Source organism: Sceloporus occidentalis, unplaced genomic scaffold (assembly GCF_023333645.1).
Source record: "Sceloporus occidentalis isolate IW3139 unplaced genomic scaffold, rSceOcc1.0.p SCAF_13, whole genome shotgun sequence".
NCBI classification, from domain to species: Eukaryota; Metazoa; Chordata; class Lepidosauria; order Squamata; family Phrynosomatidae; genus Sceloporus; species Sceloporus occidentalis.
Genome location: NW_028316993.1, coordinates 4,106,196 through 4,128,460, shown reverse-complemented (window position 1 = coordinate 4,128,460; position 22,265 = coordinate 4,106,196). Strand labels below are relative to the sequence as shown.

The 22,265-nt window shown below is 44.8% G+C and overlaps 1 protein-coding gene across 3 annotated transcripts in view; it reads right to left on the bottom strand.

Annotated features, from left to right (window-relative positions):
* Window positions 1–130: 130 nt before the first annotated feature.
* The window catches only part of LOC149304627 (nesprin-2-like), a 31,317-nt gene continuing 9,182 nt past the window's right edge, over window positions 131–22,265 (bottom strand). Inside the window, exons 2-12 of one of the 3 annotated variants that reach the window (XM_089478992.1) lie at window positions 20,758–21,061; window positions 19,472–19,622; window positions 18,559–18,735; window positions 17,773–17,910; window positions 15,472–15,666; window positions 14,051–14,330; window positions 13,596–13,774; window positions 12,758–12,922; window positions 11,970–12,031; window positions 8,465–9,905; window positions 3,609–3,948 (exon numbers count right to left, since the gene is read on the bottom strand). In XM_089478992.1, the coding sequence (XP_089335118.1) occupies window positions 9,668–9,905; window positions 11,970–12,031; window positions 12,758–12,922; window positions 13,596–13,774; window positions 14,051–14,330; window positions 15,472–15,666; window positions 17,773–17,910; window positions 18,559–18,735; window positions 19,472–19,622; window positions 20,758–20,867 (1,695 nt within the window). In that variant the 5' untranslated portion in view covers window positions 20,868–21,061 and the 3' untranslated portion in view covers window positions 3,609–3,948; window positions 8,465–9,667. Of the gene's footprint in view, window positions 3,949–8,464; window positions 9,906–11,969; window positions 12,032–12,757; window positions 12,923–13,595; window positions 13,775–14,050; window positions 14,331–15,471; window positions 15,667–17,772; window positions 17,911–18,558; window positions 18,736–19,471; window positions 19,623–20,757; window positions 21,062–22,265 lie in introns of those variants that run through there. The other 2 variants (XM_089478993.1, XM_089478991.1) reach the window with 2 other exon arrangements.

Below are 22,265 nucleotides of genomic sequence, written 5' to 3'. Positions count from 1 at the left end.
TATACATCACTTAATGAAGTTAATGTCTTTCTTTGGCAAAAACTTTGGTGTTGGAGGCAGATGCAACACAGAAGGAATAGGTTCCTACACTGTGAAAATAAGAAAGAGCAGTTCAACACGTTTGAGCAGACTTTTTATTCGAAACAAATAATATGCACATGTGAAATGAAACAGCCAGGGCTGGAGAGCCATGCAAAAAGTTGACAAAACCATATTGAACTTTCCTGTCCTCCCAATGCAGATGCTAGTAAAAATACTTCCAGCTTGGCAGAGGCTAAAGAAGTGAAGGAGAGGGCTGGGCAGGTATAAAAAGACTTTGTAAAAAGCAACTTCTTTCTTAACTGAGGTATGGTTATATCTGTTTAACTGCAAAAGATCCCAAAGGTCTATTCCCAGCTGCTCAAATTTAAAAGGGATCAGGTTGCACGGGATAGAAAAGGCCCCTGGATGCCCCCTGCCAAAGCATGCCAATTCAGATGAACAAAATCACTCAATCCAGGGTGAAGTAGTTTCCATTGCCAGATTTCAGAACCTGCCATCGGTTCTAAAATTCAGCCTAGAACTAACTTGGCAAAGTCCTCTGAGGATGTTGAGGCTGCCAACTCCTGGTTCTGTTTGCAATGAAAATAGGTGTATCTCCAGTGACCCAGAACTGAATGAGTGTGCAAATAGACATTAAATGATTTTTATCAGGTCAGATAAAAGTAAAACCCACACATGAAGAGTTCCAGTGTTCAATGCCAGCTTCGGCCACAAGAGTGGGATATATCACCAGCCACATAATAGGAGAAAATTGTTTAGATCCCTTTCCTTGAACTCTGCCAGTGAATAACATTCCTTGTCTTAAATTAAGTGGTTTTACTCAGTCCATATCTCCTTGATATTTTTTTCTATAAGGATTTGGCTCAGTTAAGATACTTAAGCATGGCTTTTTGACCAACAGTGATGAATACACCACTCTAGACAGACATATGCCTGATAAAGACTCAACCTGTACATGATAACTTTTGCATTCTTCTTGCCTGGCTCTTCTGACCAAGGGAAGCTTATGGCAATTAAAATGGTATCAAACTGGTTATGGTTATTAGAAGTGCAACAACACTTAGCCTCAGAGGACTAATAGCTCCCTTCTCATCCACCTATATAGACCCTTTTGTGGTCTATACAGAGACTCTTAGGGATCTTCTTCCATCTTGTCCCATCAGTTTTATCTTCTTGGCTGAATGAGCCTGAATTAGATCAGAACCCTTCTAATCTTCCTAGAATAAAAGTCTTTGCTTTGCTTTTTCTGAGCCATTCATGCCTTTGCTCCTTAAATGAGATCTCTAACCACCGCACACCTTCCCCATTAATCCCAGTGTGCATCCAGTTCCAGTGATGCTGTGGAAATGGAGGAAAACCAACCCTGCAGGGATGGTGCCTGAGCATGATGGGAAAAGCTAAAAAAAATCCCTCACATTTCCTCTGAATGAGGAACAGCTTTGATTAAATTGACTACAGAGATTTCAAACAATGCTCATGATCCCCATTCCATCCAGGGAAGTCTATTAAATAAAATATGCTTTTTAAAAGAAAGGGATTCTTCAGATGCACTGCAATCGGGCAACAAAATGGAGAGACTGGTGAGAGGTGCAGGAAAATCTAGGTCACAGCCTACAAAAAAGATCTATGTCGCCCATGTGTCACATCTCCAAAAATAGAGGCGTCAGGGGGCTTGTTTGTTGAGCCCCGATTCCATTTGCTCTTCCTCCTCTTTCTTTGCCAGATGCACTGCAGCCGCATCGATCGCAGCACCCACAATTTCCACAGCTGCCATGTAGATCAACTGCTTGTCCGCCTCAGCTCCAGGCACCGTGGCATCCAGCCACGTTGTGGCTTGGTGCATCTCCTGGGTTAATGGCAGCATCTTCCTTGTGGGACTTGCCAGCCCTTGTTGTCCTTCTCTTTCATTGTCCTCTGCTACCATCTCATAGGGCTTCAATGGTGGTGGGCTTAGGAGACACTGCTCTAAGCTCTTGGTTGAAAAGGATGAGGGAGGGAACTCCAGAGGGGTTAATGGCTGACCATCCTGTGGAAACAGAGTTCCTTCTTCCTCTGGGGTGTCAGTCCCAGATGTATTGTAGTGGAGTGACTCCACAACATGGCTTGGGTCACTTCCTGGGACAGGTGGTGGAAATAGGAAACTGGCTATATGGCTCATGTCAGTGGCTATGTCTAGCGGCGCCTTGCCATTATGTTGGCCACCATCACTAGCATCTTCTGTAATGGTCTTTCCTTCACTGTCCTGGGCTTGATCAATTTCTCTCGCCACCTTCTTCTCCTTCTCCCAGGACTTTGGGCCTCCCAGTAACTCATTGCTCAACCAGCGCAAATCCCGCGTTGCCATCAGCATGCCCTGCCCGCCTGGATTCTCAGCAAGATCGGCCAAATCTTCCTCCTCTTCCGTCAGTCCTTCCACCCAGTAAGCACATCTTCCTTGTTCGAGGTCTTCATCTTCCCTTGCAGTTTCTTCCACCTCTGCCCCGTTTCCCCTAAGAAGGTTATAAACCTGTTTCTGGAGGTTGTCCCATTCAGAAACATTCTTGTGGACTAGATTCTGTTCCCAGCGGCCACCTTCAAGAGTTAAAGAGGTGCTCTTCTCCTCCTTGGGTTCCGTGTTAAGACCCAGTGTGTCATCTTCTGCCGTTCTGTGGATCTCCATGCCATGCCATGAGACTCTCTGGCTTCTTTTGTTCTCCTGGATGCTGTGAGCATTATCCACGTTAGCTGGAAATGCTGCTGATGGCTTTTGGTCCTCTATAGCTGCCCTGTTAGTCATATGTTCTCCAAAGGCTGTGTTCGTCTTAGGATCAGAGGAGCTTTCTGGTTCGGTGGGGATGTGAAGATCCCCATCTTCTGTTGCCCCATGATTACTCTCAATCCCTGGGAGAACGGATCTCTTCTTGACTCGGGAGGTAATCGCGGTCCTGAAAGTTCTCCATGGCTTTGTTATCCATGATCCTTCTGGCTTAGCGGTTGTGTCTGCTGCCTCCATTTCTGCACCACTGGAGGTAGCTTCTGCTGGACTATGGCTTTCAGTTCTGGGCTTCCACCTCAATGGAGACTCTCCTTGAGGGTCTGCAGTTCTGCTGAGGGCAGCAACTGGTCCGCATCCCATACTTGCTCTGTAAAGCGGAGACGCCTCCAGTCCGTGGGGTGGTTCCTTCATCCGAGAGGGACTGACCTTCAGGCACAGCAGTTTCCTGAGTAAGGAGGACCCTGGCTTTGCTCTTGCAGACTCCTCACCTGGGAGCCATCCCAAAGTTTCTTCCCTTGGGGCTGGCTTTCTGACAGCTGGGATGGGGCTTTCGTGAGCAGTTTCCATACACAGGCGGCTCTTGGACACTGCCTCTTCCTGAAGGGACTTGGCAGCCCTTTCCTTTCTCCACCAGAATGGGCACCTCCTCTTGAAGAAACCATCTCCTGAGGTGCTCTCCCTGGTAGGGTCCCTCTTGGACGTCGAGACCTCAATCCCTGAAGAAGCCCTCAAAGCCAGGTCCTTATTTCTATCACAGTGAATGGTTGGGTTTGCCTTTGTGAGCTGCTCTCTCATCTGCTTGTTTCCTTCCATGAAGCTCTGGTCAATTTTTGTTCCTTATCCACATGATTTCCCTTGGCAGATAAGGTTACTGAAGGCTGAAGTTTCTGGTCTTTGTGTTTTCATGTAAGGTCACTCATCCAGTCCATGGCTCCATCTCTTTCAAAGCTACGTGGCATCTTAGGCCATCCAGAAGAAGGCCTTCTCAGGTCTGTTTTCCTTCTTCAAAAAGTCTCCCACATTTGGGTTCGTCGACCATTTCCTCGCTAGTAATCCTCTGTTACCATTTGACCAGACGAGAGAGACATCTTTTATTTTCTCTGGTGGGTTTAGAAAGAGAGGTTGGGAGTGGATTTGCAATACTTCTTTGCCTGCGAATACACACACAACATAACGGCCAAACTGGTCAGCTGTTGTAAATGCAAAATAGTAAAGTCCAAAAAAGGCAAAAAACATATTTACAAGTAATTTCTCAGTAATGGGGTTCTGCATACCTTGAAGGATGGGCCCATAGCTGACTCCTCACTAACCCAGTTTTGGCATAGGCACAGCCTTTCACCTGTCCTGGCGCTCAGGTGGGCCTCCTTTTCCCTGTTGCAGGACAACTGACCATGCAAAATTCTGCTGGCTGCTTTGGACATTCAAGAAGGAGCTGAACACACATCAAAATGAATCAATGCAGCTGGGGAGGAGGAAAAAACGCTACAAATCCACACTGCAGGTAGATCCTTACCTGAAGAGCTTTCAGGTCTTTGTGAAAGTCAACATTTCAAGTAAATGTTGCCAGTTCCTAGCCTGTACACCTGCCTTTAGTATGATTCTTTTGCAACAAGTCAAAAGATGGTATAGTGTTGGACTAAGACTCTGGAGACCAGGATTCAAATGCCTGCTCAGCCATGGAAACCCATTGAGTGGCCTGGTCAAGTTACTCACTCTCAGCCTCAGAGGATGGCAATGGCAAACCACCTCTGAAGGAACTTGCCAAGGAAACCCCCTGACAGGATCGCCATAAGTCAGAAAGGGCTTGAAGACACACAACAGTGACACAAGTTTCTAGTAAAGAGCCTGTGTGGCATTGCAGCTTGCATGTTGGACTAGGACTCTTGGAAACAATGGTTCAAATCCTCATTCAAGCCATGAATACCCATGGGCAAGTCACACTCTCTCAGCCTGAGGGGCAAGCAAAGACAAACCCTCTCTAAAGAAATATTGTCCCCAACAACCCCATAATACATTCGCCTTAGGGTTGGCCTAAGCCAGACATGACTTGAAGGCACAGAACAGTAACACATGAATCCTTCCTCTCTTATCCAAAGTGAGCTGTCCTGCTTCTTTTGCTTGACAAGATGCATCCAGAGAGCCATCCCAAATTTGCCACAGATCACTTCTTTACCGTAATCCTCTAGCCTTTAAGCTTCGCGTCTATTTCTAGCTTGTTGCTGGCTCCTTCTTTCCTTCCGCTGGATGCTTCTGCATGTCGAAAGAGTCCTTGTGGCACTGAAATGTCCTCTAAAAGGCCATACAGCGTTCCAGATGTTGTCATGATGAACACAAGAAAATATTGTTCATCCATCCTTTACTTCTCTGCCCAGAAAAAGACAGGCAGGGATCAGGAAGGAGAGACCAAATCTCGATTTGGAATCAGAGAGCTTTTGAGCCTGGGATGTATTTGCTAGAAAGAGTACCTCTGAACATGGGCAGAATATGTTTGCAGCTCTTTGCTGCTTCCTTGCCCTATATATTTGGTCAGAACAAGGAGTGTGAATCATATATCTCTCTGGAAGTTGGTGGATTGCAGCTCCCATCAGCCCCAGCCAACGTCGCTAATGTTGAGGAAAGCTGGGAGTTGCAGTCCAACAACATCTGAAGATCTGCAGAATTAGAAAATGGAGGATTTCCAGATAAAAATGAAGCCGTCCAACATCTGCAAGCCTGGCACCTTTTATTTTTGGAGTGGAAAGGAGATTGAAAGGAGTTTGAGATTGTTCCCATTTCTATAGCTGTTCATACTTACTCAGTCGGGGGGGGGGGGGGCGGGAATCTTAGTGGATTAATTAAAAATAAAGTTCAAATGCATATTTCAAATCTACATATTTCTTGGGCGACTCCAAAATCTGTATTCAGTACTCTGGGCTTTGAAAGTGACCCCAATGAAAGATCCTTCTTCCCGGGGCAGCAAGTTAAATATGACACTGCCAACCGTCCACAATTTTAGTAAGCATTTAATCATTCTTATTATAACACCGAATTGAGTCAGGGATAGTGCTGCACTTGGTTTAAGGAGTCCTTCCCTCCTCTTCGATTAAGTTAATCCGATTAAAAGGTTGCAACCCTAATGCCAATGGACGTTTCAAAGATTATTATAATCGGGATTAGCTAATGGAGAAAAATTGGCTCCGAATAAAAATCTCACAGTCAAAAATATGTGGACTTGGAAGCCCCATGAAAATTATAAGGCATATTTCTTTAAAAGTTTCCCCTTATATTTGCAAGGCATCTCCAGTCATATAATGAAAGAAATTGCCCAAGATCGCCTAGTGGATTTTTGGGGCTGAGCGAGGATTCAAACCCGGGTCTCCTAGTCCAACACAGAAACCACTACAGCACACTGCCTCTCCTAGTTTTATCTTGGCAAGATTTGTTCAGAGGAGGCACATTGCCACTGCTTTCCTCTGAGGCTGAGAGAGAGTGACTTGCCCAAAGTCATGCAGTGGGTTTTTGTGGCTGAGCAGGGATTCGAATCCTGGTCTCCTGGAGGACTAGTCTGTCACTCAAACCTGTTTCTCCTGATTCTTGGATAGTTGCTAAAAATATTAGAGGCTTTCTGGGACAAAAGTCCCAAATTTGATGACCATTTTTAAATACCAGAAGGGATGGAGTCGGCTTGTTTTCTGCTGCCCCAGAAACATAAACCAGTGAATTCAAATTGCAAGAAAAGAGATTCCATCTAAAGTTAAGGAAGAACTTCTGGTTGAAATTGCTATTGGACCGTGGAACATGCTGCCTTGGGTTGTTGTTATTATTATTATTATTATTATTATTATTAATGTTTATTTATATCCTGCCTACCTCCCAGTACAGGGACTCAAGGCAGCTTGCACATCTAAAACAGGAGAAGGAATGGAGTCTGCAATGCCTGGCTTCCATTTCGAGATTGTGAGAATGTACAGCCTAGCGGTCACACAAATAAAGTTTAGGATTGCCAGGACAAGATGTTGGGAGCCAAGATGCCTGGCTTCTCATTGAGGATAAAATAAGGAGATGTATAAACAATGCATACAGAGCTTCTACGCATCCTGGGTTTGGACAGTGGAAACCTTGCAGTTGTTGGGAAAGGAGGCTAAATACTTCATAGGCACCAGATCTAGTCTGATCTTGGAAGCTAAGCAGGGTCAGCCCTGGTTATTCCTTGGCAGGGAGCCTGCCAATGAATCCCAGCTGCTATAGGCTCTATTTCAGAAGAAGGGACTGGCAAACCACCTCCCTAGAAGCCAAGATAGCTCAACTGAGGTTGTACTTTGGACACATCATGAGAAGACAGGACTCCCTCGAAAAGACAATAATGCTTGGTGAAGTGAAATGCAGCAGGAAAAGAGGAAGACTGCATTACAGGTAGATGGATTCCATCAAGGAAAGCATGGCTGCCCTGAGTTTGCAAGACCTGAGCAGGGAAGTTGATGGCCTTTTGGAGGTCCCTCCTTCATAGGGTTGCCATAAGGCAAAAGATTTGACAGCAAATAACAGCAACACTATTTAATAACCTTACAACTTCACCTCTAACTCTTAAGATCAGCAAGGAGTAACGTAAGCATTGTAGCACATGGGCGGGGTGTGTGTGTGTTTGGCTAAGAGGCAAATTGTGATCTCTAGCACAAGGGCAGGAAAGCCAAGCTGAGTGAGTAGAGACGGAGTTGGCACTCTGTGTGTATGTGCAGAATTGGGGGGCTCTGTCATTGGTTCAGTAGGAGTGTCGAGACTCCACACTGCAGAAATAATCCAAGTTGACACTACTTTAACTGCCATGGCTCAATGCTGGAAATGGTAAGAGCCTGCAGCCACAAGGTTGTGAGTTCGATCCCAGCCTTGACCCAGCCTTCCATCCTTTCATAGGTTGGTAAAAGGAGGAGTTGGCTTGTTGGGAGCAATTGGCAAACACATTGTAAACTGCTTTGGAAGTGCTGAGTTCATTGATAAGTAGCATAGAAATGCAAATGCTATTGTTATCGCAGCACCAGAACACTTTGGCAGAGAAAGCTCACAAAATTACAATTCCCAGAACTGTATAGCATTCAGCCACGGCAGTTAAAGCGGTGCCAAACTGGATTATTTCTGCAGTGTGGCTGCAGCCTCAGTGGCAGCTGGTGCCTTCCTAGTCATTGGGACAGTCAACCTATTGCAGCTTTTAAATTTGCACTTTAAAGGCACTTTCTCCAAAGTGCTGAAGTCTTTATTTTTAAAGTATGTTCAGCACCGGTGAGAGTGCCCTTAAATATAAAACCTGGCATGGAGTCACTGCTCCACTGCTTCCCAATACTTGGTCTTTATCTTTTGGGGAAAGGAAGGTACAGAGCAGTGAGAAGATAACAACCCAAGAGCTTTTTCCATTTTGTGTAACTACAAGGCAATGACAGTCTCTAGTCCTTATAAATGCCCATCTTCTCACCTGCTCAACCTCAGCAATTGAGCTCTATGTTGACGTGGAGCATGCATGAACCTTGCTGGAAGAGGCTGATACCCCTGGCATGTTGGCAGTGCCTTCCATGGTAAAGCTGACTCTTGCTTCTGCTTCCATGCATGCCCACCTCCCTCCAGCTGGAAATACTGCCCTCCTTGCCATCCACATCCATCCCTGAATGCCTTCCCAGGAGTTGCATGGCCTTCTCTTACCTGATGCTGCCTGAGCTGATCCTGTTGTTGCTTCGCTCCCATCTGCTCTTGCAACTGACCATCCAAGCAACCCTTTCTGCAAAGAAGGAGGAGGAGAAGGAGAAGGCACACATCCCACCCTGCCAGCCTCCCCCTCCCATCCCTGGGTTGCCATGGCAACCCGGCTGCTTGCAGGGCATTAATGCAGTTGTGCAGAAATGAAGAGGGATGGAGAAGAGCACACAGACTCATCCTTACCCCATTTTGGACATTGCACACACAGCCGTCTTCCGTCTTTCCAGATTCCTGCAGCAGTTCCTTTCCTTCTGGAAGAAGCTTGCTGTCTGCCCTGATGGAAGGATTGGATGAGTCCCGGTTTTGGGAAAGATGATGGAGCATCTCTTTCCTCCCACATTGGGAGGAAAGATGGCTCAATGGGTGCAGGAGGATTTGAGGTAGAGCTGTGAGCCTTAGGAAAGCCACTTTCAAGGGTCTCACAGCCTCCAAAACACACACTCTCACACACACACAGCCTCAGTTTTTCCCAGTTGTAAAACGGACACAATTGCAATAACGGGCCTTTTTGGAGAGTCCAAAGGGGGTGGTTGGCACCAGCTCCCATCTGTGTTGCAAGGGCTGGAGTCAGGCCCCTCTGCTTGCCACAAACACAAAACACCCAGCTTCCATTCCCTGCCTCCCTTTATTAGAAAACCTTTAATGCCAGATATATACATATGCATAATATATGTATATATACATAATAGGTAGCAGTGGAAGTAAGATGACTATACCCCTCTAAAGCCGCAATTGGTAAAGACCCTGATGTGTTTGAGCAGCATCCCAAATGCAAGGCAGAGAACGGCAAGAGTTATGGTGCAAACTCCTTTGCAAAAAGAAATCATGGCTATAGGAAGCTGTACCATCTAGTTGCATAGACAGCCCTTGTAAAATAACAACGGCAACAGAAACACCCTATCGGAATAACTGACGAAAGACAGTGAGTCTGGGACTAGTGTTAGGAATCACAATCTGTGAATGGAAAGAGTTTTGTCTCAGGAAACCGTTCTGTCTCAACCCATCAGAGTCTTCTTTTGAGCAGATGCAGCCAAACAACCGATGGGAGGAACAAGTTTTGAAATAACCCATGCAACTCCCAGACACCAATTTCTTCTTCATTACAGTTGGCTTTGTCCACAAGAAACAGTCCCCTTTCCATTCCTCTTGCTAGGTGGGTGGTGGGCCATTGTATTTCAGCATGAGATGGAAAGACTTGGCATAACTGTTGGCCTGAAGACAGGTAGGCTCCGAGAGCGATAATGAGGAAGGCTTGACCCAGAAGAAGAACACCAGCAAAAAGGTCAGAAAGAAGAATATCATCAGTCTGTTCCAGATGAGGAGAATTTTAGGAAGCTGCTGGGATTGGATTGGGATATTGAGCCAAGGCTGTGATGGTGGATCACATCTGGAAGGAGAAAAGGCAAGTCTGTAAATCTGGGAGGCGCCAGGAGATTTGTGGTTGGGATATCTCTTTGCAAAAAGTTGTTACTGTTGTACACCTTCAAGTCATTTCTGACTTATGGCAACCCTAAGGAGAACTATCATGGGGTTTTCTTGGCAAGTTTCTTCAGAGGGGGGTTGCCGTTATCCTCTGAGGCTAAGAGAGTGTGACTTGCACAAGGTGGGTTTCATGGCTAAGCTGGGAATCGAACCTGGTCTTCAGAGTCATAGTCCAACTATGCCATGCTGGCTCTTGCGAAAGAGTTACATATGACTAAATCGAGGTAACTTGTTTGTATTCATGACTGCTACTTAGTCATGACTATTTCCAGAATTTAAGTCCCCCCCCAAACCTACTTTACATCACACAAAGTAACTTCTCAACGCTCTGACTGGTTATCACAAATGATAACCGAGCAGCTCTATTTTTAGACCAGGTCTTTTTTGTACAATCTATTCATTCTCATTACCACTTTAATTTCAGATGTCTTTAAAATCCTAAGAAAATTTGCATTTAAACAGACTTCTAAAATAGTATTTTCCTTCAGAGCAGCCAGAATCTAGATATGGAAAGGCAGGAGAGAGAAGGCTATCTCACATTTTGCCAATGGCAGCAAAAAGGTCTTGGGATGGATGATGGTAAAACAAGCTGTGGGTATATAGGAATGAGGGAACTCTGTACATGCTCAGAGAATTTGGGAACCATTCCTCTAGACCTCTCTAGCCACTACTTCCTCCCTGAGTGTCCATGTTTCTGAATGGCACTGGAGACTTCTGCTAAACTAGAAAGTATTTTGATATCTGATATCAGCATTTTGATATTTCAAAGGCCTGTTACAGACAGCCAAAATAAAGCTGCTTCGAGTCACAGTGGAGGTATGGTGTTTCAATGATGCATGCGTCCTAAGAGTCCAGAAGCCACACCAAAGCCACACTCCAGTCCTGAAGGGCTGGAGCATGGCTTTGGCGCAACTTCTGGACTCTTAGGACGCATGCATCATTGAAACACCATACCTCCACTGTGACTCGAAGCAGCTTTATTTTGGCTGTCTGTAACAGGCCAAAAGTTCCCCACCCAATAAGTGTCTGCTTTATTCTAATAATGCATCTCAGACCCAGAATTTAAAGGCCTCAGACTGGAAAGGAACATGAATTGCAGCCGGCTGGATCAGATGCAAAAACTACCTACAAATATTAGCTCTTAATCATTTTAGCCATTGCTTCTACTGGCCCTGAATCTCTCACTGCCATTCAGCTTCATCCAATGATCCAGCGTTGCAAAACAGGGAGAAAAAACCTCTCCTTGCCCATTTTCTTTCACAGCTCTCTTTTTTGGGGACTACAATTCCCACAATCCCCTAGCGAGAATAGGATATTCTGGGAGCTGCAACCTAAAAAAAGCTCTGCTCTGAACCAGCTGTTTAGAGCCTATTTCACCAGATCTTTAACCAGATCCATTGGTTGCCTGCCAGCTGCTCATTAAACCATGCCCTTCAATATTTCACAAATGCAAAGCAGGACATGCGTGGCCAAGCAACATCAGAGTGTGGTCAAGACACTTTTTAAATGTCCTGGTTTCTCTCTCCTCCTCCCACTTTCCCCTATTATCCTCAGCTTACTCTAGCAAACTTCAGGGAGGGAAGGAAAAAATGATTGCTTTTTGTAAAAGTCCAACATAAAAACAGAAGAGAGAAAACAATTATCCTCTGAATATTATTTGAATGCTCAAAAAATCACTGCAAAGCGATTTCAAAGCAAACTAGGTTTGCATTCAGTTAACACAGAAAGAGGATAGGCCTGGAGAGGGAAGAATCTTGCCCTTCCCAGTAAGCTCAGGCAAAAGCAAGATGCTGCATCCTCTCTTGGCTTGTCTGTTCTCCTTCTTTAATACTTTTTGCCTTCTAGACCACTTTCTAATGTTGCTTGGCTGCATGTCTCCCTGTGAAATGTTGAAGCATATTCCCAAAAATGGGAATTCAAGGGCAGTGTCCTTAGAAAAGAAAGGATGCTTCTTCCAAAGGCCTCTTACCCCTTCTTTGTAGTTATTGCAATTTCTGCAGGCTGGGAATCGAGCTGTTTCTCCTTGGAGATCTGTGAACAGATGCACAACCCGGGGAGGGAAAATTAGAGAGAGAGAGCAAATGCAGGCAAGGTCTGTCTCTTCACATTTCCATCTGAAACACTGTTTTAAAGCACAGCAAGTGCATCAAGGCACTGAGAAGGAGCTATGAGAGCACAGCTTGCGCCTGGAGCCCACAAGCGCATTACACTTGAACTCCCACTGGGAGCCAAAATGATTAAATGGAGGCTATTGTACTTTGGACACATCAAATGATAATGAGGCTCAATGGATACGTATTGATGTGAAAACTTGGAAGCTGACCAAAAGAGACTCAACTCATCTGAAATGTGATATTGGAGGAGAGAACTATGGATACCATGGGAAGACTTTGGGAAGACAATAGGTTTCTAAGTAATAGAGGGTGATAATACTTAGGGGTGGGAAACTTGTAGTCTTCCAAATGTTAGGCTCTAGCTTGCATTTCTTCTGGTTTCTTCAAACCTGACGTCCAGACTACTATCATTGAAAAGTTGAGCCTTCAGGTCATTCAGAACTCTTCCTCAGCCTGGGCATTGCAAAACCTGAGATGGTGCAATATAACCCAACTCCGATTTAATCATTCCATCTTTGGTTTTATTCATGGACCAGATGGCTCTATTTCTCTTTCCTCCTTTGACCTGGTTGCATTCCTCAGTTGCCAGCCAAAGTGGTTCAACCAAAAGGCTTGGGGTTACGTCCTGGGGTGACGGCCCTACCTGACCGTTGCTCACCAAACCAGGTGGGGAGATGAGGATAGGTTTGGCTTTCTTCTTGGTCCGCTCCTGTGGTTTCTGCTGCTTTGTTCGGTGCCTGGTTGTTGGAGAGGGCACTGGGAATTCCTCCATGGCAGGTGGGGGAATGGGCATGCATATTCCAGCATCCTGCAGAACAGAGAAAAGAGACAGTGCTGCAAAGGTGAGGTTACAAAAACAGCAGCCACTTCATCTCATGTCCAGAACACCTGGTTGTTGTTATGTGCCTTCAAGTTGTTTCCAACTTATGGTGACCATAAGGCAAACCCTATCATGGGGTTTTCTTGGCAAGATCTATTCAGAGGAAGTTTGCCATCGCCTCCCCCTGAGGCTGAGAGAATGTGACTGGTGCAAGGTCACCCAATGAGTTTCATGGCTGAAGTGGGAATCGAACCATGGTCTCCAGAGTCACAGTCAAACACTCAAACCCCTACTCCATGCCAGCTCTTGGCTAGAACCTTATTGGTGGGTTAAGTTTGTGGGTTAAGTGGTGTAGTGGTTTGAATGTTGGGCTTCTCCCAAAAATGAATGTAAACTTTAAGTAATGTAATACTGCTAAAGCACTTTATTTAGTCCTTTGACTATCCTGAAGAAGACTAAAGGAGGCTCAGCAGAAATGGCTGAAAATCAGTTTCTGAAACATTACATGAAACTGGATGAGAAACATGATCAGCTGGAGGGCAGAAGTGAGAGGTACCCAGGATATTTCAAGAATTTGGATGCAAACTCATGAATATGCAACTAAATTTTTTTTTAAATGAAAATCATAGACAATTTTTCCCCTTCTGGATAAAGAGCTTACCTGTTCTGCTGTATCAACTTGAATTCTCCTCTTCTCCTGGCAACTCTGGCCCAGCCAAGATTCAATACGTTTGGGATCAAATCCCATCGGTTCAACTGGATGACCGCAGCTTCTCTTCTTGAGTGTCTGGTTTTGGGGTTGCTTGGGTCCCACAAGCTCTTCCCAAGAAAACGCTTTCCCTATCAGAGAATAGGAAACCATAGTTGAAATGTTGCACTGGAAATACAACTTCAGGCTGCATCTGCACTGCAATTAATGCATTTTGACACCACTTTTAACGGCCATGGTTCAATGCTCTGGAATTATCTGCGATTTGTAGCTTTGTGAGAGAGTTAGCCTTCTCTGTCAGAGAGCTCCAGTGCCACAACAAACTACAAATCCCAGGATTCCATAGGATGGACTCTCCAGTGCAAATGCAGCCTCAAACTTTTTGCTCTCATAGCCCTTGCATTCACCTGTGATGGCACTGTAGTATGAGGAATCCTCTTCGTCATGTGATGTGGATCCTCCAACATCCACTGAAGGATCCCATTCCAAATCCATAGTCCTTGCTACGTTGGGAGCTGCCCTCTTGTGATGCTGCAGGAGGGCTTTCTTTGGGGTGGACTGGCACAGAGGGTCAAGAGAAGAATGGGGTTGCCCAGCATCCCCATTGTCCAACTGCAAGGAGTCCACTGAGAAGCAATCAGACTCCAAGTCACTGTCACGGTCTGACACCCATTCGTCCTCAAAGACCTGGAAAAGGGAAGATATTGGTTAGAGTCCTGTTGGTGACATTCATGCAGTGGCATCAATAGGGGAGTGGAAGGGAATACAGTCCACACCAGTGACACCATCAAAGGGGATGGCATCAAAATGACTGTAAAATTTATGTGCAGTTATAACCACAAAAACATTTTAGCACTCCCAGCCTACATATACTGTATCAATATACCTACAAGATTCAAACTCTAAGCTAATTTGCTTTTTGGATCTTTTAATGCACATGTATTATGGCCATAGCGAGCCAATGAAGTGTCGTGGTTTGGCTGGAGAGGTGACACCATGAATTACGATATGGATGACCCCCACTGCATACAAGCACGCAACTGCAGCTTATGCATGCCTAAGTCCCATTATGTTCAGGATTTGTTGCTGATGTGTGCTTACCAGTGTGAAGGGGAGGGAGTGGGAAATGGGAAGGCAATCCAAATCATGAAGATTTGGCTGCTCTAGGCCCCAGGGGGAAAGAAAACGCAGGTGAGCCCCATTTGGAGCACACCCTCATTTCCTCCCCTTCCAAGCTGAGACCAGCTGTATCTTCATAACCTGAACTGCCTCTCTCATCGCTTCCCATCAGTAAGAAATACAGTAGGGCCCCTCCCGGACCGTGAGAATTGACAGACAGTGTAAAAACACAGAACAAGACTTGCAGAGCTATATAGGGTCTTGAACTCTGACTCCAAGGTAGAAAAAGGAACAAACTTGTTTTCTGATGCTTTGCAGGCAAGACTCACACCTTAACCCCTGGATTCAAATTACAAGGTAGGAGATACCCATGGGATGTTAGAAGCCCTAAATATCTCTGTGTGAACTTCACCTACTTACGACAAGCGCCTTTTTCCAGTGCCTTGAGGTTGACATGCTGTTTCCTATATATAAAATGCTGACATTTGTACAAAAACCCATGTGCAGATTTTGCACAGAATTAAGTCCTGAACTGCAAAAGTCCTAAACTGTGCAGTTTTCTAAGGCCTTCTGACATCAGGAAGAAAATCATTTGTCAGCACTTTGAAGAGAGAAATGAGTGATGAATTACATCTCTAGATTCCATGCCAGCTCCACTTTCCATCCCATCATCCCCAGTGGGCATCAGCCACCCATGTCCAGCACATACCAGCCTCATGCTGACCAGTCGCCGGCGAAAGCGGAAGACCCTGCGGAAGACCTCCTGGCAGAAGCAGCTCAGGTCCCGCAGCTCCTCTTCCAAAATTTCAGCATCTTCAGGATGGCTCTTTTGAATCAAACGCTCCCCATGCACCAATAGATGGTCAACACGCTCTGCGTTGGCTTGCACATCTTCCTGGAAGGCCTGGAAAAAAAGTTGGAGCATAGCAGTGAGGTATCCAAATTTTTCAGTCCAAGTCTCAAGTCATGTCTCAAGTCTCTACCTTCAAGTCTCAAGTCAAATCTCAAGTCTCTACCTTCAAATCTCATGTCTCTGCCTTCAAGTCTGAAGTCAAGTCTCAAGTCTCTACCTTCAAATCTCAAATCAAGTCTCAAATCTCTACCTTTCAAGTCTCAAGTCAAGTCTCAAGTCCTTGCAAGACAATTTCAAGTCAAGTTTCAAGTCTGAGAGCCAATTTTTAACAGAAAAAGAGAGACCGGGTGCATTTCTTGGAGAGAATAGCAAGTGCATTAGGCAATGGGCTTGAGGTCTGCTCAGCAGCCTGTCCCCGCTGCACATCATGTCAGTCTCATTGCCAAGCGCATTTGCTGAGAGAGTGTGACTTGCCCAAGATCACCCAATGGCTTCATGGCCAAACTGGGTACTGAACCCTGGTCTCCAGAGTTGTAGTCCAAAGTTCAAATCACTATGCCATGTTGGCTCTTCCAAACAGTTTGGCTTGGGCTCAAATTGCAAAGGAGAAAGGAAAGGGTTAGTGATGCCATTTTGGGAGAAAGGTGGGATAAACATTCCTGGTTTGCACATCATTCCCTGCAAAAAGGAGGGGGCGATGCCTCCCCATAGAAGCCTCCAGGTGTAGGTAAACAAAGCAGCAGGTGCAAGGAAAGCGCTTGCTGCTCAGCCGCATTACAATAACCAGGAAACGTGTGTGGTCCCTTTGAAACTTTCATCTCCTGGAGATATTATCACCTTTTCAAAAGACCCAAAGGCTAAAAAGAGCTTATGTAAGCTTTCTTGGATGCTTCCTCACTTGCACCTAGGGCTTCTTTGGTGGTAGAGGCGAGTATTATTAATTATACCTCCCTTTTTCATTAAGAAATGTTCCAGATGATGTGTTGTGTTTATACTGTTGATGTGAGAAAAGTGTCCTCTGCCCATGTTCAGAGGTAATCTTGTCATTTCCTAAGTTCCAAGTCTGAATCCTGACAACAAAAAAATGGGTCCAGCTGTATCTCTCAAAATGCCAGGAGTACACCCAGGCAAGAGTAATTCTGCAACATAAAGAAGGCTAGTCCCAAACATCAGCGAGTAAATCTGCAGTCCTCTCCTATGAAAACTAGAGAAAGAGGATTTGTGAATCATAGACCTGTATGCAAAATTGGGACAGATCACCTGTTTTCCAAAACAAAGAACTGGGTATGCTACAATTCTCCCCATTTTACAGATGAGGGGACTGTGTCTCTCTATGTCATAAAATCAAGTGTTGAGAGTGATTATGGAAAATACAGCAAACTAACCCACTTTTGCCTGACGTCCAAAGGAATCCTTGTCTGCCAAGATCTGACCTTTTCTGAACCTTTGACGGTTGCTGCATATAGGACTAAAATATTCTGCAAGAATCCTGAAAGCTAGAAAACTTAATTTTTGTTTTTCTCAGGAAAAGCTAACCTGTTCAGAATACTAAAGCCTGAGATATAATTAATTATAATATCCCACTTGTTCTTAATAGGGGAGCTGTGAAAACTTCCTGTGTAAGTTTAAAACAAAAATACAATAGGACCTTGATATCCATTCAGGTTTGGTTCCAGGACCTCCTGTGGATACCAAAATCCGTTGATGCTCAAGTCCCATTATATACAACCGCAAAGTAAAATTGTACATGGCAAGATCTAGGTTTGCTTTCTGGAATATTTTTGGAATACTTTAAGCCAAGGATGGTTAAATCTGTGGACATGGAGGACCGACTATACATATAAACATTTGGTACAAAATTTTGGAAACTATAAAATCATATTACAATCATATTATGTATAAAGCAAAAGGTAAAGGTGCTATCGAAAGACCCTTCCATCACCATTAAAGACCAAAAGCCTGTGTTAATGAAAAGTCCTTTGCTTGCTGGTGAAAAAAGAGGAAATTCTACAATGTGGGAGCAGCAGCCACCAAAAAAACCTTCTTTCGTGACCTAACCATATCCAAGAGGATGGTGGGAAAGAAAGATAGCTCTTTTTAAGACATCTTAAGGTCCAGGCAGGCTCTTATAGGGAGATAAGAGTCCTGCATGTTTACCTGCAACTGGATCATTTTTTCCAGCGATGTGCCTCCTGAGAAGTGCTCCACATCAGTGAGCCGGAGGTCCAGCTCCATCAGCCAAAGCTGGAGGTTCTCTCGCTCTGATTCAAACTCTTCCCATTGGCTCACAAAATACTGAGAGAAGAAGAGAAAAGATGCAGAAAGCTCACATGCATTGCACTGCATTTTCCAAGCCAAGGGCTCCTTGGGTAAACTCTCACACCTGGCAAGAAGGCCATTACCTTTCAAAAATTCATACTTTCCAACATTTCACAAATGAAAACTGGGACGCATGTGGCCAAGCAACACCAGAGAGTGGTCAAGGTGATGCAAGTTATTAAAGGAAGAAGAATATGCTCAAAGAGGCTGCAGCAGTTTGCTTTTGCCTGAGTCAACTGGGAAGGACAAGATTCTGTCCCCCTCCTTGTCCCTCTTCGAGTCAAGGCATTTTTTTCTAATATTCAGTGGAGTCCTTTTCTTTTAATTTGAATTAATTGGTTTCACAGATTACAGCATACAAATAAAAATATGAGGGGAAAATATATCCGGACCGCCTTGGAGGATGGTGGATTCTCTGTCTTTGGAGGACTTTGAACAGGAGTTGGGTAGTCACCTCTTGGGAGTGTTTTAGGTATGTATTCCTGCATAGTGGAGGGCTGGATTAGATATCACTTGGGGTCCCTTCCAATAATTCCATGGTTAATGTATCCTGGTTAATGGCATCACCTACCTCAAGGTTTTGACCCCAACTGAGATAGTCCTGACCTGGCAAATCTTCCTCACCTTCAGCCTCTTGTAAACAGCAGCGGCCTGAGCCTTCAGGGCATCCCAGCGCTGGTTGACTTCTTGAACTCGAGACTTGAGCTGTGGGCAAATGCTGCCTCTCCTCACTAGCTGGTGGTATTGCCTGTTCAAGGCTTCCAAAGGCAGCAGCTTGTCGGAGACCTGCCTTTGCAGTGCCTGCAAGGAAGATTTGAACTCTGGTCAGTGGCAGGCCAAAATCTGTCTCTGGTCCCTCCCAGTGAAGAACACAGAGGCCAAGAGAGGAGCACAATATTAGTCATATATAATACAGGTATCATCTATACAGGTAATACACTTTTGATTTCATACTCTGCAACATCTCAGAGATGAAAACCTGGACACGGGTGGCCAAGCAACATCAAATTGTGGTCAGGATGGAGAAAGTAATGAAGACAAATGGAGAAGCTAGCAGAGGTTGCAGCAGTTTGCTTTTGCAAATTTCCAATAACTGAGCAATCCTGGCTGAGAGTCAAGAGAGGCCTCGCTTGTGAAAACTTTGCATGTCTCAAAAAGCAAACCCATCTAATCTCCTCTTTCTTTCCTTTCTCCCCCAGAAGCCCAAGGTGAGCAGGATTGCTGTGGATTTTCAAGGTGGAAATTCACACAGAAGTGTGAATGGAGGGAGAACAAAGCCGTATTCTCTCTCCCCCTTCCTTCGCCTCCCCTGGTTTCCTTCCAAAGAGTGGTGGGCAACGAATCCTAAATGCCTCACTTGTTTGCTCTCTGTTATTTTTGGCCCACGGCTGCTCTTTCTGAGATAAAAAGACTACAATCCTCTCAGCCGATCCCAGGCTATCAAATGCTTTCCCCTCCTCTCCACCGGGAAAGTTTTGCAAAAGGATGCTGAAAAGAAAGAAATAGCTGACCTACTTCCAAAAGGCTCTTCCCTTACCTCAAACTTTTGTAGCTCTTTCTTGGAACTGGCGTAAGAGACCTGCAAAGAATTGGGGGAGATGGCCATCGTTTCGGCGTTCCACAACCAGTCCTGGAAGCGGAAGAGGACATCCTGAAGGGTCTTCTGGAGACGCCATGTTTCTTGCTCCCTGGTTTGGGAACAAATAAATGGATTGGACCATGACCTGAGCAAAGATGGACTGGGGAGCACCAACCAGCTTCAGCCAACTGGTCCATTTTGAACAGAAAAGATATCACATTGGACTAGAAACTGACTTTTAAAATGAATGAACCTAATGGCACATCATGGAATCCATCCATGCCTGAGTTGTGCTAACATTTCTGTCCCAGAGCAATTCCATAATGTCCTCCATTCTGAGTGTCATTTTGAGCATGGCTAAGAAGCATGAATTTACCTTTACGTTAGTGTTTGTAGCTTTTGTTTTGTAATGTCCTACATTTTTCTTGAATGGCCTACATTTTGCGGTGTCTTGCCCTGCTTTGCCATTAGGGCATCTGGTCGCCTTGGCAAAGGATGATATCCTGGGACCTGGAGCATCATCATACCATTGATCAGTTTTGGGTGGCTTCCATTATGGATTGCTCCATTTGTTCCAAATGTGAATTTCCCAAGGAACCCTGGGTTTTCATAAGTCAAGAGTCAAATTGAAGGCACATAACAATAACAGCAACAAAGCAACAACATCCTAAGCACTGAAATCTGCCCCCCAAATAAGTTCATCACTTGGGACAGCTCCTTTAAAAATGTGGAATAAACCCCAAGTGGGCTGCAGTCCATGAAACTTTATGCCAAATAAAAAGTCTGATTCTTTAAGGTACCATAAATTAAAACCCAGAATCACACACATGCTCCAATACTGTTGTTGTGTATATATATCCTTCATTGCTTCCACTGCAGTGATTTCAAACTTCAGTCCTTGAAATTTCTGTTCCTTTGGGCAACAACTATATATAAGCATGCATGTGATTCTGTTCTTTTAATTGTCATAAAGCTTAACTGTCCTAAAGTTATTTAATATCTCATTCCTCCGCATTTGACTTTTGCAAATTTGATTATTCAAGGATTTATTTGATATGTTCTCCCTAGGAATCTCTGTGTGACTCTGTTGGAGGTTATAATATAGGGACCTATTCTCTATTCTCTATATGTTGTTTCTGCCTCTGGCACCAAATCTGCTGTCTAATAGCCAACATATTGACTTCACCATCTGAGCTATGCATGTAACATATACCAAAAAGAGAAAAGAGGAGACCTTCTCTCACCTGATCCGTTTCTCCACGGACACGGTGCACAGGTCCTGAGCATCTGTCTCTGGCACCAGCTGCTGACAATCCAGAGGAAGAGGATCCCACTGCAAGTCACCTTTCTGCATTGCTGGAGACTTGTGTGATGATCCGACCTTGCTATCTCCTTGGTTCTGGATGCGTCAGGCATCTCCAACTGTGGAAGAACATGGTGGTCTTTGGAGCAATGGTTCCTTTATTTAGAACAAGGGCGGACAACTCTTGACGGTTGGAGGGCCAGATTGACCCCCAAAGGAGACCTTTGTGGATTGCACACACAGCCCTGCAAAAGAAAAGATCAGAAATTGACTTTGCTTTCAAATGCCCTCAATTTGTGGGGAACATTTTAGGCATTTGTTGGTCCATTTTAAGCCAAAGAGAAGCCTCCTTGCTTAACTATAGGAAATGACTCCATTTGTCGGTGTTACCAAGTGTTCAAAGTAGTAGTAAGGAACAGTCGAAATTCAAAATTCGTGACATTCAGGGTTGACAGTTAGGCAGGAACTATTAATAAGTTTATGTTCTACCTAAATACCAAATAGAAGTATTGCTTTCAGTTCACCCAGCCATGTGTTTCTCTGTAAAATTAAGAAGAGAGCCAGCATGGTGTAGTGGTTTGAGTGTTGGACTATGACTCTGGAGAACAGGGTTCAAATCCTCCCTCATCCATGTAAACCCACTGGCTGACATTGAACAAGTCACACTCTCTCAGCCTCAGAGGATGGCAATGGTAAACCCCCCCTCTGAAGAAACTTGCCAAGAAAACCCTATGATAGGTTTGCCTTAGCGTTGCCATAAGTCGGAAATGACTTGAAGGCACACAATAACAAAATTAAGATATTTTCCACATTCATAAATGATATGATGCACACATTTCTTAATGACAGGCCCACATCCCAAAATTGTAGCTCCCAGAATTTCATAGCACTGCGCCGTGGCAGTTAAAGTGGTGTCAAACTGGATTATTTCTGCAGGGCAGATGCAGCCTGAGAGTGTGGTCTACACCCAGAAGGCTGGGTTGAGTCTCAAATCACTCTCCACTGAGAAACAAAGTAGTGGTTCGTAAGGAAAACACCAAGCAAGGAGGGCAAAGGGCTTTGCTATGGAGGAGAGTGAAAATCCAATAGCAAGGAAGGACTCTAGCCCTCTCTAGACAAACACACAGCAGCTCCTGGTTTAATGCTTTGGGAGCCAAGTTCACAAGTGTCTCTTGACTTCTGAGCAAACAAATACTTGGAAGTTTTATTGCCTAGGGAATCCATTTAAAGAAAACCTGTTGAGAATTTTCCACATCACCTGCTTGGCTGGAAATAGTATATACCTTGACAAAAGGAGATTTGCATCAGAGGTCTGCAAAGAACCTAGGACTGCCAAGCGAAAAACAGGCTGTGGCTCCTGTACATTTAATAAAACAAGCTGGAGCTATTGCACTTTTAACTGTGTAGAACAGTGGATCCCAAGCATTGGTTCTCCATGTATTTTGGACT